Below are 15,320 nucleotides of genomic sequence, written 5' to 3' on the forward strand. Positions count from 1 at the left end.
AGAAGTAAAATCAGACAGTACAGAATCTGAAGATCAGTTCAAAGTTCCCCGGTGTTCCATATTTCCCTTGTTACTGTGAACTGAAACAAGACTATATGAAAAAGATTTACTTCTATTATTGGTGAAGTCTCCAGTGAGTGTCATAGTCATTTGAAAGATTTTAAGTGGGTAGAACTGGATATCATTATCAGATGACATCTGGCTTCACTATGTCGGGGCCGTGACATCACCGCACAAGTCAAGTTAGAGGGGGTAGCACTCACTGGAGGAGAATGGCATGCAAGCCACACTTTGCCAGGCATGCAGTATGGCACAGACTAGTTGCAGTGCATGATGATTGATAAAATGTTATGGTACTGGAGAACCTGGAAGATTTGTAGGGATAAGGCAGTGGGATGTGACTACATGAGTTCAGGATAATGAATTTGTAAACTTATCACGGCAAAATCCTTTTTAAATGCAATGCAGTTGAAACATACTATTGTGTTTTCTGTTTTAGTTGATATAATTTGATGTCAGCTTCAGGAGGCTGAATGGAGAAATAAACTTTAAGAGGAAGCTCCGTAATGGTCATAAACTCTATCAGTTAACATTTGCTGAGGCCAGTGAACTAATCTTTCCACAGGGAATGATAGTCCAGTACGGTATATAGGCCGCATAGTGCTGGCTTCAGCACCAAATATAGCTGTGGGTCTCACAGTAACCTTGTATCTACGACAGTTTGGTACTTGATTTGTTCTGTGGACTTAGGATGCTTGACTGGATAGACTTGATGCTGCCCAGTATATTCACATAATGTGTAGTGTTATGATCCCATCGATGTGACAACAATATCCTGAGAGATTAGTCTGTTTCCAACTTGATCAATTTTCAATTCACCACTCATCTGTGGTGCAGGAGTGGTTTGCAGACCAGACCTCAGCTCAATTGATTGTGTAGAATGTTAAGTGGTAAAGACACCACATGCTGTGCTCTTTTGAGGACCAAAGAAATCATATTAAGAACCATGAACTCTTCATTCTGTTAATTTTGTGTTAAACAAATTAATACAATAAAACAAAGTCTAACTGCACCCTGGCCGCAATGATGTACTCTGTTGTGAGTGACAAGACAGCTGCATGTGGCAAATAGCTGAGTATATACAGTGAAACCCTTATTTTATGTTTTCTTATGGTCCAGACTTAAAAAATGCAAAATCAAGGAAAATGTTAAAACCCTCAGAATATGAGCAAAAGCCCGTGTAATTGGCATATATGATTAAAAATCACAATCCTCTCCAATACTTTTTATAAAATCTGTCTAAGTGAATGAAATTAAATGTACAATTCATTGTTTATACAATAATTTGTGCTAATGAATTTCATCAGTTCTTAAAAATATGCCAATTACACGGGCTTTTGCTCATATTCTGAGGGTTTTAACATTTTCCTTGATTTTGCATTTTTTAAGTCTGGACCATAAGAAAACATAAAATAAGGGTTTCACTGTATATACTCAGCTATTTGCCACATGCAGCTGTCTTGTACACTGTTGTGTGAGTTTATATGATCAGTCTTCATTACAGTTTATAAAAAAGTTCTGCAGCCAATATAATACAATTTACGTACAAACACAATAATAAGATAATAGAGGTTAAGGTACATATTGGTGTATTTGGGCATACTGATGGTAATTTTTCCCTTGTTCATTCCCTAAAGGAAAGTGCAGCAACTAAGAATGGTATGCAATAAATACACTTTACAGTGTCTTGTGGAATATCTGTAATGTATGTTGATAAACTAATGCTTAATAATCATAATGTAAATAATAAAACACACATCAGTTACATTTTTCATGCATAGAATGATGTGTTTCAGGAATTTATTTCCATTGATTCTGAAGATGTGTGAAGAAATGAAACTGGTTAAGTGTTTTATTAGCAGAATAATTATTGACACAGTTGCAGGCTCTTGAAAAAGAATTGTTTATGATGAGTGAAATTAAGAAACTAATGATGAATAAATCATGTTGGTTTGTATCATCAGTTGAACCATATATATTACGTGATATGTGGTATCTGTAGTTCAATTCCTGCAGGCATGGGTGTGTGTTTTTGAAGGTGAAACAGTAAAGGAACACTTCTGAGTGCTTATAGTTATATTTTTTCTATTTTACTTTGCTGGAAACAATTAACTTATCATTAAACGTATTCCAGAAAAAAAGGCTTCTTGACACTATGTAATAATACCATATGTTTATTATTTTTGTTGTTATCATGCATTTGTTTCTTACACAACCTGTCACTGGTTGAGAATTGCATTTTATGCACACAAGCACTTTGTGTGTGTGTGTGTGTGTGTGTGTGTGTGTGTGTGTGTGTGTGTGTGTGTGTGTGTGTGTCTTTTTTTTTTACTTTTATTTTTTTACCACCTTTATTCATCACATTCGGACTTAGAATATAAAGTTTATTTTTACAGAGCAGTGTTCTTCAAGTAATCACACAGGCCTTATATCATGCCATTTGAATGAAACCATTTGTGGAATAGAAAAGCTGATAGAACTTGGGCAATTCAATGGGTCAGTGCGCCGTGTTTTTGAGCTGATTGAAAGATGTTCCCCAGTAAGACCAGTAAGTATGTCGACTGTGACCTATGTTCTTTGTCATTTTGGTTTCTGTATTGCATTAATGTCAACTTACTACACTGTACAGGTTGGTCACTCCTATCATCACTGCACTGAGTACTTGTTTGATATTACTGTTTTTGTGAAATGTCTTCCCTTTTGAAAGTAGTGGCCTTCCCTTTACATATGTTTCTTTGTATCATAAAATAATCAAGAGAATTATTGACAATGCAAATAACAGTCCAATTAAAATTACTTTGTGATTGATAGAGTTCAGTACGGCCTGGGCGGGGATCACTGTTGCTAGCATGCAGCCAGCTGTGCTTTACTAGGCACTGCACATACGTACAAAGTGGGTTAACACAGTGAGCATGTGGCATTAGAGAAAGAACTGAGATTGACTGGCAGCTGGTCCTCAGCACTAGACTCGCTCAAATGTCAGTTGCAAAATAGTTTTAGTGGTAGTTTAAATAGATTTGTAAGACGAATTGAAACTGTTATTAATTGCACTCTATATATCTGTACCTGAGAGGTAAAAGGGGACAAGTCTAATTTCCATGTTTCTTTGTATCTTTAAAATAGTCAAGAGAATCATTAACAAAGCATGATACAGTCCTATTAAAATTACTTTGTCACTTGACTTCAGACATTTTTAGTACCACACACTGCTTATTTTGTTGAAGCAGTTCTACTCCAGGCCATGGCCGATTCAGACAGTGTTAAATGGTCATGGATCCATGTAATACAGCCTAAGTTAGCCATGGTCTGGAACAGAACTGGCACTCTTATCAAATTTGTCATTAGCCTTTTTTACCACTAGCTTCTACAAATTGTATAACATTTGTGGTAGGCTACAACTCTGAGTCTATATGTCATACAGCTACTGCTCTTTTCTCTAATGTTTCTTTAATTTTGCTATGACTTGCACATATCTGTATTATAGTTGTGTATCTTCTACAGCTTTGTGTTTCTTTTATGGCTATTCAAGTTTTGGCACTTTGCACTTCTGTCAGTCTCAATTTTTGATATCTATATATCCGTTTGGCCAGAGTATGAGGGACTTAGTCTGGGAAAAGGAGGTGCCAGTGAAGCACAGGGAAGTGCTGTACAAGATGTAATTTACACACATACTGACGTGCAGTAAAACCTCATTTTTATGTTGCTGCATTTTACATTTTCCCACTGTCTAAGTTCATTTTTGTTGGTCCCAAAAAAGTCCTATTCTCTCATTACAATGGTATCCCATCACTAACGAATGCATTTTCCAACATTTCCGGCATTTTAAGTTCTCGCTAGACGTGAGGCAGCTAGCGGCCTCTTCTCCATTGTGCCACTGCCCAGAATGTAACTGTGGACCAAAAAGCTGGGAAGCAGTGGCCGGGAAGAGTGGAGGGGGGGGGGGGGGGGGGGGTAGCGGCTCCTGTGCCAGGTGCAATAAATATAGCAAGCAGTCACATAAAAGCAACGGCAGTGTCAGTTGCCGAGGACCTCTGCAGTCAGGCAGCAGTCCTCGGATCACAGGCCAGCCACAGCAATGATGGTGGTGACATAGTTACAGTGAAGGCTCTAGGACTGCGGCTGACACAGGATGGGTGGTGCTGTCTTTTGCAGAAAGGTCTTCATTCCTGTGTCACTGCAGAGAACTCTGGAATGAGGTCAGTGAGTGATGTCCATCTGTTGTCCTATGGCAGTGGGATGAACTGCAGAAACTTCCTGTAGGCTCATGAACATGCCAGGTCATTGGAACGTAGAAGCAGTGGTCTGGAAGTAGTGCCTCGTCGTGGGTAATAGTGTCAGCAGGGGTGTTGTCCTGCAATAGTCAGTGGCCGGGTCCCAGCACTCTGACCATATATCTGGCAGTGTCTGTTCACTTACAGCATCCATGGCGGTTCTGAATGTAGTTTTCTGAAAGGATTATGAAGCATGATAAATCTCTAGGTATTACGAGGACTTGGGAAATTGGTATCCTACTGCTGCAAACCACTGGGCACGAGACGTGAGACGTGTTGTGTTGGTGCCCACAGTGATAAATGAGAATCTGCTGGCAATGGAACGGGAACTGTAAAAATGACGAAGGAAATGATAAACATCTAGGATGTGGGAAGGGAGACTATAGACAGTTTTGTGTGAGGTGTTGGTCAGTGAAGGCAGAGCATCTTTCTTTTGGAGCAAATGTAATTAGCCACTACAGGTAAAAAGTGAAGAGGTCAGTGGAGATGGGTTTGGCAATGGAGAGCTAATAGGAAGTGGGTTTTACAGGGTGTTACCAGCACGAAGAGAGAGGAGGAGTCAGGTTTTGAGATGTACCTGATGAGCAGGTGGAATGTCACTGAGACGTTTTGTTGAGAGGCATCAACCTGTTGTTGAGTACAAGTGGAGTTCTGAAAGCTAGATTTAGTTTCTGTCTGGACTACTTCCTGCTTCCTGAAAGTAATTATTGGCCATCCATACTATCTCCTTGTGATTTTAATGGTTTTCTGATATGTGGAAACCAACTTACATTTGAAAATTCTATTTAATTTACTAAAAGCACTCCAGGTATACTTATGCTTCCATTTGTTTATTTTGCCTTCTATCCAATCATCGCCCTCAGCTGCTCTAAATACAAAAAGTCAGCTGATTCTTTGACAGTTAATTTTTACTACTTTCTTTTTTATATTATGGTCATATGCCATTTTACTATTCTTATTACTGTTACATTTGCTTGCTCTATTAAATTCATCACATAAGATTATCTGAATTACGGGGAAAATATAGATGTTTCAGGTATGTTGTATTAACATACATTTTTTCTTCTTTTTCCCAATTTATGGATCTGAAAACTTCCTCTAGGAAGTCTCCTCTTTCAGTTTTAAATTTCTCATAATCCTGATGAGTGGTAATGGAAACTGTAGCATTGATGTGTGAAGTCATTGATCCATTCTGTAATTTCTGCCAAGCTTTGTATCTATTTTGTCTCTAAATCTTAAGATTCCATCATCATTTGGAATTCAAATTTTCTGAAATGCCTAAATAAATCATAATTTGCTGGGCAAATGTTGCTACATTTTTATTGAGATGGAAAAAAAGAAGATAACTGGCATACTTCACTATCTTCCACTCCATTTTTCTTGTGGTAGCATATTTTGCGGCAACATATCAAACCAAGGTGCAGTAATAATTGAATATTTAGTGTTGTGAATTCAAGAACATCCTGCAGAAGACCATACGAAGAACTAGGTCTGCTTATAGTGCTCCTCAGCATATTTATCCCTTAATGAAATTTGTCATAAGTACTTCATCACTCTTTTGAATCAACAGCTAATTTCACAGAATCAATACTGTGAATGAAGGTGATCTTCAGAAAGGGTTTGCATTTTGGTCCAGCATGATGTCCATTATTCAGGAACACACATTTTCATTATCTTCTCAGCAATGATAAAAACTTCATTAGTATTAGCTCACTTTCCTACAGTTATTTTGTTGTGCCTATCTGTTACTCAGCACCTCTGCTACATGATGAGTAGCAACTATTCTTTTTGTACTATTGTTACCTTCATTGTGTTCAGTAGATCCCATGAAGCAGAACTCTCAAGACTATCTAATAATTCATGGTGTAGGTTAACTGAAGACAAGGAAGGCATAGAAACCTGACCTGTGATTGCAATAACAATAAATTAGCACCATATTGCTCATGGCTGTTCATGCTTATGCCAGTTAAATATAACAAAGTAAATTAGAAAGAATGGTGCCACCCTTTTTAAATAAAGCTGCTGCCTCCTCAGTTACCATTAATCTCCTATTGATAGCTTGATATTTACCTAATTATATTGGTCTTTGCCAGAGAAAACGGGTACCTGCATGTGTAAATACACTGTGTAACTACTTGTAACACAGCCTGACAACAGTGCTACATGCTGCATAGCTAACATAACTTTTCAGTAACTGAGTGTAAGCATTCAGACAAATTGTACAGAGAGAACCTGTTTAGGTATGCTTCTAACTCTCTTTTGATCTTGGTGGATTCCCAATTTCTGCTTTATTTTAGGTGGGAGATGGTTGACAACCTTTGCACTGTAGTACATAACTCCACTTTAAATCCTGTGCAGGGAGGCAACAGCTACATGAAAATTATTTTTATGTCTTAAAATGATTCTGTAAATCACAGTTAAGCTGAAATTGTTATTTATTGTCAAAAAAAAAAAAAAACCATTGATGAACAAAAGTATTGGGAGGATCCTTAGAAAAATTTCCATAAGATATATGGTCATTTTCTTTACAGTGTATTCATAGTGCTCACTTCTGCTAAATAAACACTTTATTTTACATGTACTACCCCAGAAGATAATATAACAACACAACAAGGAGTGCAGATATGCCAAATAAGCCAACAACTGAGTGTATGTCAACACAATGAGAGATGTTTGTAAAGGCAAAAAGATGCCAAGCTTCTCGACTAGTTTATCTATGTGTTGTAATTTTAGCCTAGATGTCAAGGAATTTTACACAGTGTGTTTCACTTAGCATGTGGCCATTAATAATTACTTCTGGTGCTGACAGGTCGTTGTTGTTGGTCATCAGCACACACAAAAGTTTTTGAACCATCCTTCAGAGTCTTTGGAAGATCATTTAATTGGGTTAAGAACAAGAGTGGGCCCAATTCTGATCCTTACGTCAACTCACATGCATGTACCCCATTCTGAAGTTAATTTCAAGCCTCTGATAAGTTTGTTAGTGAGACCCTCTGTTTTCTAGGTAAGACTCCACCATTGAGAAAGGTGTGCCAGTAATGCCATAACACTTTATTTGGTCAAGGAGAATTTTATAATATACACAATTGGCAATATCACAGTGTGTATTAACAATTAATTTTTTTTAAAACTCTGCTAGCACTTTATCTGTGAGGTCTTTTATTGATTTTTCTGTGGAGAAACCTTTAGAAAACCAAACTGAGAGGCAGCTAACAAGTTTTGCTCGGTTAAATGAGTCAGTAGTCTATCATAAACCAATTTCTCAGACTTTTTTCAAAATACTTGAAGGAGTGAAATAGATTTGTAATTAGAAGAGGTCTACTTCTCTAGACTGTTAAAGATGGCGCTACTAGGGAACATTTGTCCTTAATAGGAAATATGCTCTGAGTCATTGGTTACAAAGAAAGGTTAGCACTAGAACCACAGATATTTGGACATACCTAGAACCACACTTGGCTCACTAATGACCTTCGTGTTATTCCCTTTTATTTCGTGTGTCAGTGGGTTGTTGTTACTACTAGTGAATCTGTCCTTTGAAGTGCTGGAAATTTTATTATGAAATAAAAAAAAAACAATTTTTCAGAAATTATCATTTATTATTTTAAAAAACTTACACATTTTCTGGATGCCTTTACTGGCTAACATCACATAATGAGCACAACTAATAGTGTTTTGATGTACATTTGTTGCAGATAGTTTACTTGCACATATCACACTTTACAAATAATTTGTTTCCTTTACAGTTAGACTCTACAAGGCAGTGTGTTCGCTTTTTTTGTCTGTCAGGAATGTCTTCGGGCGTGAATGAGGTACTAGTCTCCCTGGTTGCTTGCTTCTCAGCAAGTTCCTACCCCAGCTGCAGTATGAAGTCTCTGTGTTTCAACTTTTTCTCATTTAGAACGTTGTACGATACACAGGCATTTATCCCAACCAAATGCAGCAGCTGTAAAACGTATGAAAAGGCCAAGGTCTCAATGGTGCTTTGACAGGGTATTTGTGAGCTGTTTGGTAGATCACATCCACTCCAAATGTAGAGCTGTTATAAAATGTAACTATGTCTGGCTTCTTTTCTGAACCACCTTCAATTTCACGTAAGGATGGGTAGTGTTGGGAATCATGACTTTCTTATTGCTCTTTCCCTGGTAAAGTGTCATAGTGGCATCATTCTTCTTCTGCAATACTGGGCTGCTTAACACTTTTTTTGCCTTCTTGATACAGACTGGAATTTCCCTGTGAGGTTGAGTTATGGTGCCCAATAGACTTGTAGCATTTGCTTTCAGGAGTTTAGAGAGAACCAAGAGGTGGATATTTCATCCTTTATCGAGGTAAGATTGCATCAATTTTTTCACAACAAAATCGGTAACCATCACATGGCCTAGTGTCATCCTTTCCTAGATAAGAGAAAGCATTCACAGTATATTTGTAGTTTTTATCTATTGCTGTCCAGCACTTTTGCCCATAATTGTCCAGTTTTGAGGCCATGAACTATGTGAATCTGCAACAGCACTTTGAAGGAAAAAGCTGTTCGTTGTTATATATGCACCCAGTATGTAGTGACATTGTGCATTTGCAGTGAACTCATACCAGATTTCTGATACCAAAGCAAACTTGTCGTGTTTCAGTCATTCTGATCTTGTGATCTAATGTCAAATTTGAGATACCCCATTATCTCTCTGAAGCTGTCATGAGCCATTGTTGACTTCACAGAATTATTTCCCCACCTCTCTGACCACAAGGTGTTTAGTTCTAGGCTCTTCGCTGCTACAGCACCTCAGATGTGCAATGCAGCAATAAAAGCTTGCAGTTCTTCAATGTTCATAGTCCAATCATCTGAACTAAATACTTGACGTGCTTCGGTCTGAGTGCATTTTACAATGTGTTTCAAAATTTTGTCCATTATCATTAGATGCCAAGCACTGTAGCAGGTCCCATTCATGTTTTGTTTTGCAAGCTTGTGTCTGTATGTGTGGATGGATATGTGCGTGTGTGCGAGTGTATACCTGTCCTTTTTTCCCCCTAAGGTAAGTCTTTCCGCTCCCGGGATTGGAATGACTCCTTACCCTCTCCCTTAAAACCCACTTCCTTTCGTCTTCCCCTCTCCTTCCCTCTTTCCTGATGAGGCAACAGTTTGTTGCGAAAGCTTGAATTTTGTGTGTATGTTTGTGTTTGTTTGTGTGTCTATCGACCTGCCAGCGCTTTTGTTCGGTAAGTCACCTCATCTTTGTTTTTATATATATATATATATAACTTTCGCAACCAATGGTTGCCTCGTCAGGAAAGAGGGAAGGAGAAGGAAAGACAAAAGGATATGGGTTTTAAGGGAGAGGGTAAGGAGTCATTCCAATCCCGGGAGCGGAAAGACTTACCTTAGGGGGAAAAAAGGACAGGTATACACTCGCACACACACACATATCCATCCACACATACACAGACACAAGCAGACATTTTAAATGTCTGCTTGTGTCTGTGTATGTGTGGATGGATATGTGTGTGTGTGCGAGTGTATACCTGTCCTTTTTTCCCCCTAAGGTAAGTCTTTCCGCTCCCGGGATTGGAATGACTCCTTACCCTCTCCCTTAAAACCCATATCCTTTTGTCTTTCCTTCTCCTTCCCTCTTTCCTGACGAGGCAACCATTGGTTGCGAAAGCTAGAATTTTGTGTGTATGTTTGTGTTTGTTTGTGTGTCTATCGACCTGCCAGCGCTTTTGTTTGGTAAGTTTCATCATCTTTCTTTTTAGATATATTTTTCCCACGTGGAATATTTCCCTCTATTATATTCATATCATTAATTTGAAGCCAACAATCACGTTTGTTATTGTTATCGTTATTGTTATTGTCACTGTTACATTTCGAAGTCTTTTCTGTCGTCTTATTTCCTCCTTCTGTTTTTGCCAGCAGTTTCACTTTCTATTCACCTTCTCCTTTTTTACCGTAATCCAGTATACAATTTTATCCCAATTTTATCCCGTCGATATACACTCAATAATACGTAATAATACGTAAATCACTTCGAAACCATAACCAAAAAAAAAAAAAATTTTTTTTTTTTCCGCTTTGCTGCTATAAAATCCAACGTTTCCAGTCCACAAACAGTTCCTTTTAGCTATTAAACAACCCTTTCGGCAGTTTTAATAACTTTTGCTTTATTTCCATTTCCGTTTTTCTCACATCACCGATCATTTTTAGCCGCTTCCCACAGGTTTTAACGTCATTATTTCTTCATCAAACAATTGTTAGCTTCATTTCCATAATCTGCCACCACCAAACCACTCCTTTTAATACATCCTCACGTAGTTTTTTCGAAATTTTCCCGAATTTCTCCACTCTTTAACGTGTTTTGGCGGCAACACAACCACCTAACCTTTATGCACATCATTATCTACCTACACAAGTTCACCACAGGATCAACATAGCCCAGCCCTAACCAACCCTTTTCCGCCTTTCTTCACACCAGATCTCCATTTGCTTTCTAATTTTACCTTTATCTCTCCCCATATATTTTTTCATATTTATTTTCATTTTCATTTCAGCCTCGTGTTCCACTTTCCACCTTCTAGTACCATGTCACCCTTACAACACCTTCACAACGACCCCATTAAGTTTTATTTACATTCCCTCCGCAAACATGCAAGAAAAATGTCTGCTTGTGTCTGTGTATGTGTGGATGGATATGTGTGTGTGTGCGAGTGTATACCTGTCCTTTTTTCCCCCTAAGGTAAGTCTTTCCGCTCCCGGGATTGGAATGACTCCTTACCCTCTCCCTTAAAACCCATATCCTTTTGTCTTTCCTTCTCCTTCCCTCTTTCCTGACGAGGCAACCATTGGTTGCGAAAGCTAGAATTTTGTGTGTATGTTTGTGTTTGTTTGTGTGTCTATCGACCTGCCAGCGCTTTTGTTTGGTAAGTTTCATCATCTTTCTTTTTAGATATATTTTTCCCACGTGGAATATTTCCCTCTATTATATATATATATTTAAATATGTCTGCTTGTGTCTGTATGTGTAGATGGATATGTGCGTGTGTGCGAGTGTATACCTGTCCTTTTTTCCCCCTAAGGTAAGTCTTTCTGCTCCCGGGATTGGAATGACTCCTTACCCTCTCCTTTAAAACCCACTTCCTTTCGTCTTCCCCTCTCCTTAACCTCTTTCCTGATGAGGCAACAGTTTGTTGCGAAAGCTTGAATTTTGTGTGTATGTTTGTGTTTGTTTGTGTGTCTATCGACCTGCCAGCGCTTTTGTTCGGTAAGTCACCTCATCTTTGTTTTTATATATATATATATATATATATATATATATATATATATATATATATATATATATATATATACAAACAACATTTGTTTGAGTACAAAAACCTTTTAGTGTTAAAATTTGTGCATCATGGTCTGAAAGGCCATTCCCCTATTTACTAACAAAATGTCCATCTAGGAATGAAGAATGAATAAAAATATTGTCTGTGGTTGTGCTATTGTTTCCCTGCACCCTGGTTGGAAAAAAACACAGTCTACATCAGATCATATGAACCTAGATGTTCCAACATCCTCCTTCTTGCCCAATCACATACGAAATTAATATTGAAGGGACCATGTATAACTAATTTATGGTACCTCCTATAAAGTGAACAAAGAACCCTCTCTAGCTTGACCAGAAATTCTCTGAAGTCAGAGTTAGTGGATCTACAAATAACAACATTTAAAAGTTTAGCTCCACTAAATTCCACTGCCCCTGCACAACTTTCAAATACCTGTTCAGAGTAATGTAGAGATATGTCTACAGACTCAAATGGATTACTGTTCATTATGTACTTGGCCACTCCCCCACTCCCCGAAGAACTCTTGAAAAACAGCCAGCTAATCTGTATCCTGAATTGTCAAATTATTGAAATGGTGCTCCAATATAACAATAATGTCAAGAGTCAACATCTATAAGCAGTTTACTGACTTTATCTCAAGTACCTCTTATGCTTTGATGAAATATGCTAATTCCTTCACTGCCTGGATATGTGACCTCATTTGAAGGTGTTTCCCTTGTTAGAGGGATTTCTGTGAAGCAGGGATACCTATCAGCTGACTTCCGTCTAAAAAAGGCACAGCTCTAAAACCAACTACTATGGGAATCTTTCCACAAGTGATCATCCCACCACCGCCCACTACACTGTCACCTGTAAACTTTGCCATCCTGCCCTCCCCATACCTATTGAGGTGTAGGCGATGCCTAGTGAAACACGATGTATTGACAGACTCAACTGGCACCACTGCAATGGGAGCCATGCCCTCTGCCACCAGTGCCTTCTCCAGCCCCATGTTATCATGTCTAACAGCAGCATTAAGATGAAGCTGATCACGGTGCTGAAACGGCTACCTAGATTGCGCATTAGTGCCACCAGTTTGAGTAGCTATCTTCAAGAGGTTACCATCTATATCATACTCCCCGTCCCTATCAATACTATTCCCACTCCCAACCGCAGTCACTGCCTGATCCTCTTTTGGAAAATTGCCATACAACTCCCCTGCATTAACACTCACCTGGGCCAACCTTGCACTACTGGTACTCACTCCCCAACACTTCCTGCAACTGCTGGCCGACACCTCTGCCATGCGAACTACCTAGCAGCAGAACCTTCTTCATTCTGTTAGAATTTCAACTGGCTTAGGCTCCCTAACTGCTGAGGAATGCTGCATGTTTCATACACCTACAGCAACAAGAGGCTCGTTTTGACTGAACTCTGGCAGTTGATCAGATATGTTGGTTGTATGCAAAGTACACCTGTTTGAATATCTCCTCCTACTAGCTACCTTCTTACCAACTGCCAGTTCCCATTCCCTAGTGCCATTCACCCATTCCTATCTAGTTCCTCCCCTGTGTTTTGTAACTGCAGCTGAATGGCACAGATCTTGCACTCCTGCTCCTCTATCAACTTATTTCTGATACAAATTCTGCATTTCCAGGAGAGGATCTGGCTAGAATGCCCCCTGGCTTCCCCATTGCATTCCCCTCAACGAAAATACTTTGAACGAATCTCACTCCGTAACCCACTACTCACAAACCTACAACAAAGCCAGCACTTCTCCCTCATGGTAAAATGTTAACAGAGACTGAAAAAACAAAAGTCTACATTATGTAAGTTTAATGACTACTATAGGACTATTTAAGGAACTAACAATTGTGATCTTGAATTTTGCTCTCTACTAAGAAAACTACTACTTTTATTAAAACTATGGCACCACAAGTAACACCAATACCACAAAAAATCCACACAGTTTCTTATTTAAAAACAAAAATTCAAGCAACCACTGGAACACTCAATGAAATTAAACACAGTGAACAATACTTTTACTGAAATGTTTCACTACAAACAATAAGAAATAACAGCTTAAAACTATCATACAAAGTTTAATAAATGATGTCAATGCACAAACAGCTCTATAAAACACAATTGGTGAAAGATTCCAAAAGTTTATTAAACCTTTATTTCATCAGAAACAGCATGAGACACCATTGAAAGTTACTAAGTTTAATAACTGAATAACGGTGCACAAACAACTTCGTCAGAACTTAAGAACCAATACAGCTGCAAGTGCACACTGTGAAGTGTAGACGCACATCTAATATTTGGATGAACAAATGAAAATTACTAAATTTAATATTTGAATACAGTGCACAAACAACTTTGTCAGTACTTAGCTTTAGAACCACTACAGCTGCAACTGTACACTGTGAAATGTAAACGCACTACTGAGACTTTGATGAATGACGTAAGCACACTCCCGAATAATGGGCCACTCAAATCAATAACACAAATAGAAAGACTGAGATGAATTTTACAGCAAATATTAACACCAATAATCTTCCAAATAAGTATCTGAAGTCTAAAACTTTATAAAATATTGGCATACAATTTGAAGAACTGTCCAACACGTGAAGTCACACCAGTGATCTAAATGCAATGGAGTTTCAACTTTCAACTACAGCTTGTCCTTGGAATAAGATAGAACCCTCTCTTCCTGTCACAAGATACTCAAATAACAAGAGTTGTCCATCCCTGATCCTTCTATAACAATAAAGGAAAACCATAGTGGAAAAATATGTAAAATAAGGGGAATACAACCATTTACCTGAAGAGGATTGGTATGTGGCACACAGGAATGGTAATAAAAACAGTTAACACTAGCTTTTGAGCTTTTGATCTTTTTCTAATAAGAGTACACACACACACACACACACACACACACACACAAACCATTGTACGCACAAACAGAATCAGAACATCATTAGAAATGATAGAGAAGATAAGGCCTGCTTGTATTTTGGATTATAATAAAAACAAGGCTGGTATGCACCACTGATACCAGCTAATGGGCTTCTATCATTTTTGAGAAGAAGCAAATAAAGTGTTGGAAGAAAGCATTTTTCTCATTATTATTATGATGATGTTTGTAAATTCATATGTTTTATCTAAAACGTCAAGGTCTTTTAGCAAACATCTTGTTGACTTTGAATTGGCTGGGAATTTGAAGAACAAAGAAGGCCTTGTTGAATCAACTTCCACTCAACATAGTTCAGCTGTAAACAGACTTCACAAAAAACATTTTCTTAAATTGATTCCGGCTACAGAAATATCAAAATGGTCTCTTAGGCAATGTAAGGTTTCTGCTGAACGAAGCAAGGCAAAATCTGTGAGAGTACTAAGAAAAGATACCACGTACTGTTGTGAAGAATGTGACATAGGATTTTGTTTTCCAAAATGCTTCAAATTTTTTTATAGCAAGGCAGATGTAAATAATAAATTTTCAATAAAAAACTACATTTTCAAGCAGTGTTATTTTTAGTTCCAACAACTTCTAATTCTAAGGAAATGAAAGACAAAAAATTTTTGTCACTGTTGTGAAAAAAATAACATTTTCATTTCAATATTAGTAAAATGGCCACTGACATAAGTGTATGTTTGTTAGATAGATTTGAGAGAAAAAGACCCCTCATTCAGCTGCAA

The 15,320-nt window shown here is 38.0% G+C and overlaps 1 protein-coding gene across 2 annotated transcripts in view; it reads left to right on the forward strand.

Annotated features, from left to right (window-relative positions):
* The window catches only part of LOC124777176 (tuberin), a 299,285-nt gene that overhangs the window by 77,236 nt on the left and 206,729 nt on the right, over window positions 1-15,320 (forward strand). For both annotated transcript variants that reach the window (XM_047252485.1, XM_047252487.1), the window contains exon 8: window positions 2,457-2,608. In XM_047252485.1, the coding sequence (XP_047108441.1) occupies window positions 2,457-2,608 (152 nt within the window). The remainder of the gene's footprint in view (window positions 1-2,456; window positions 2,609-15,320) is intronic.

Source organism: Schistocerca piceifrons, chromosome 2, assembly GCF_021461385.2.
Source record: "Schistocerca piceifrons isolate TAMUIC-IGC-003096 chromosome 2, iqSchPice1.1, whole genome shotgun sequence".
Lineage (NCBI taxonomy): Eukaryota > Metazoa > Arthropoda > Insecta > Orthoptera > Acrididae > Schistocerca > Schistocerca piceifrons.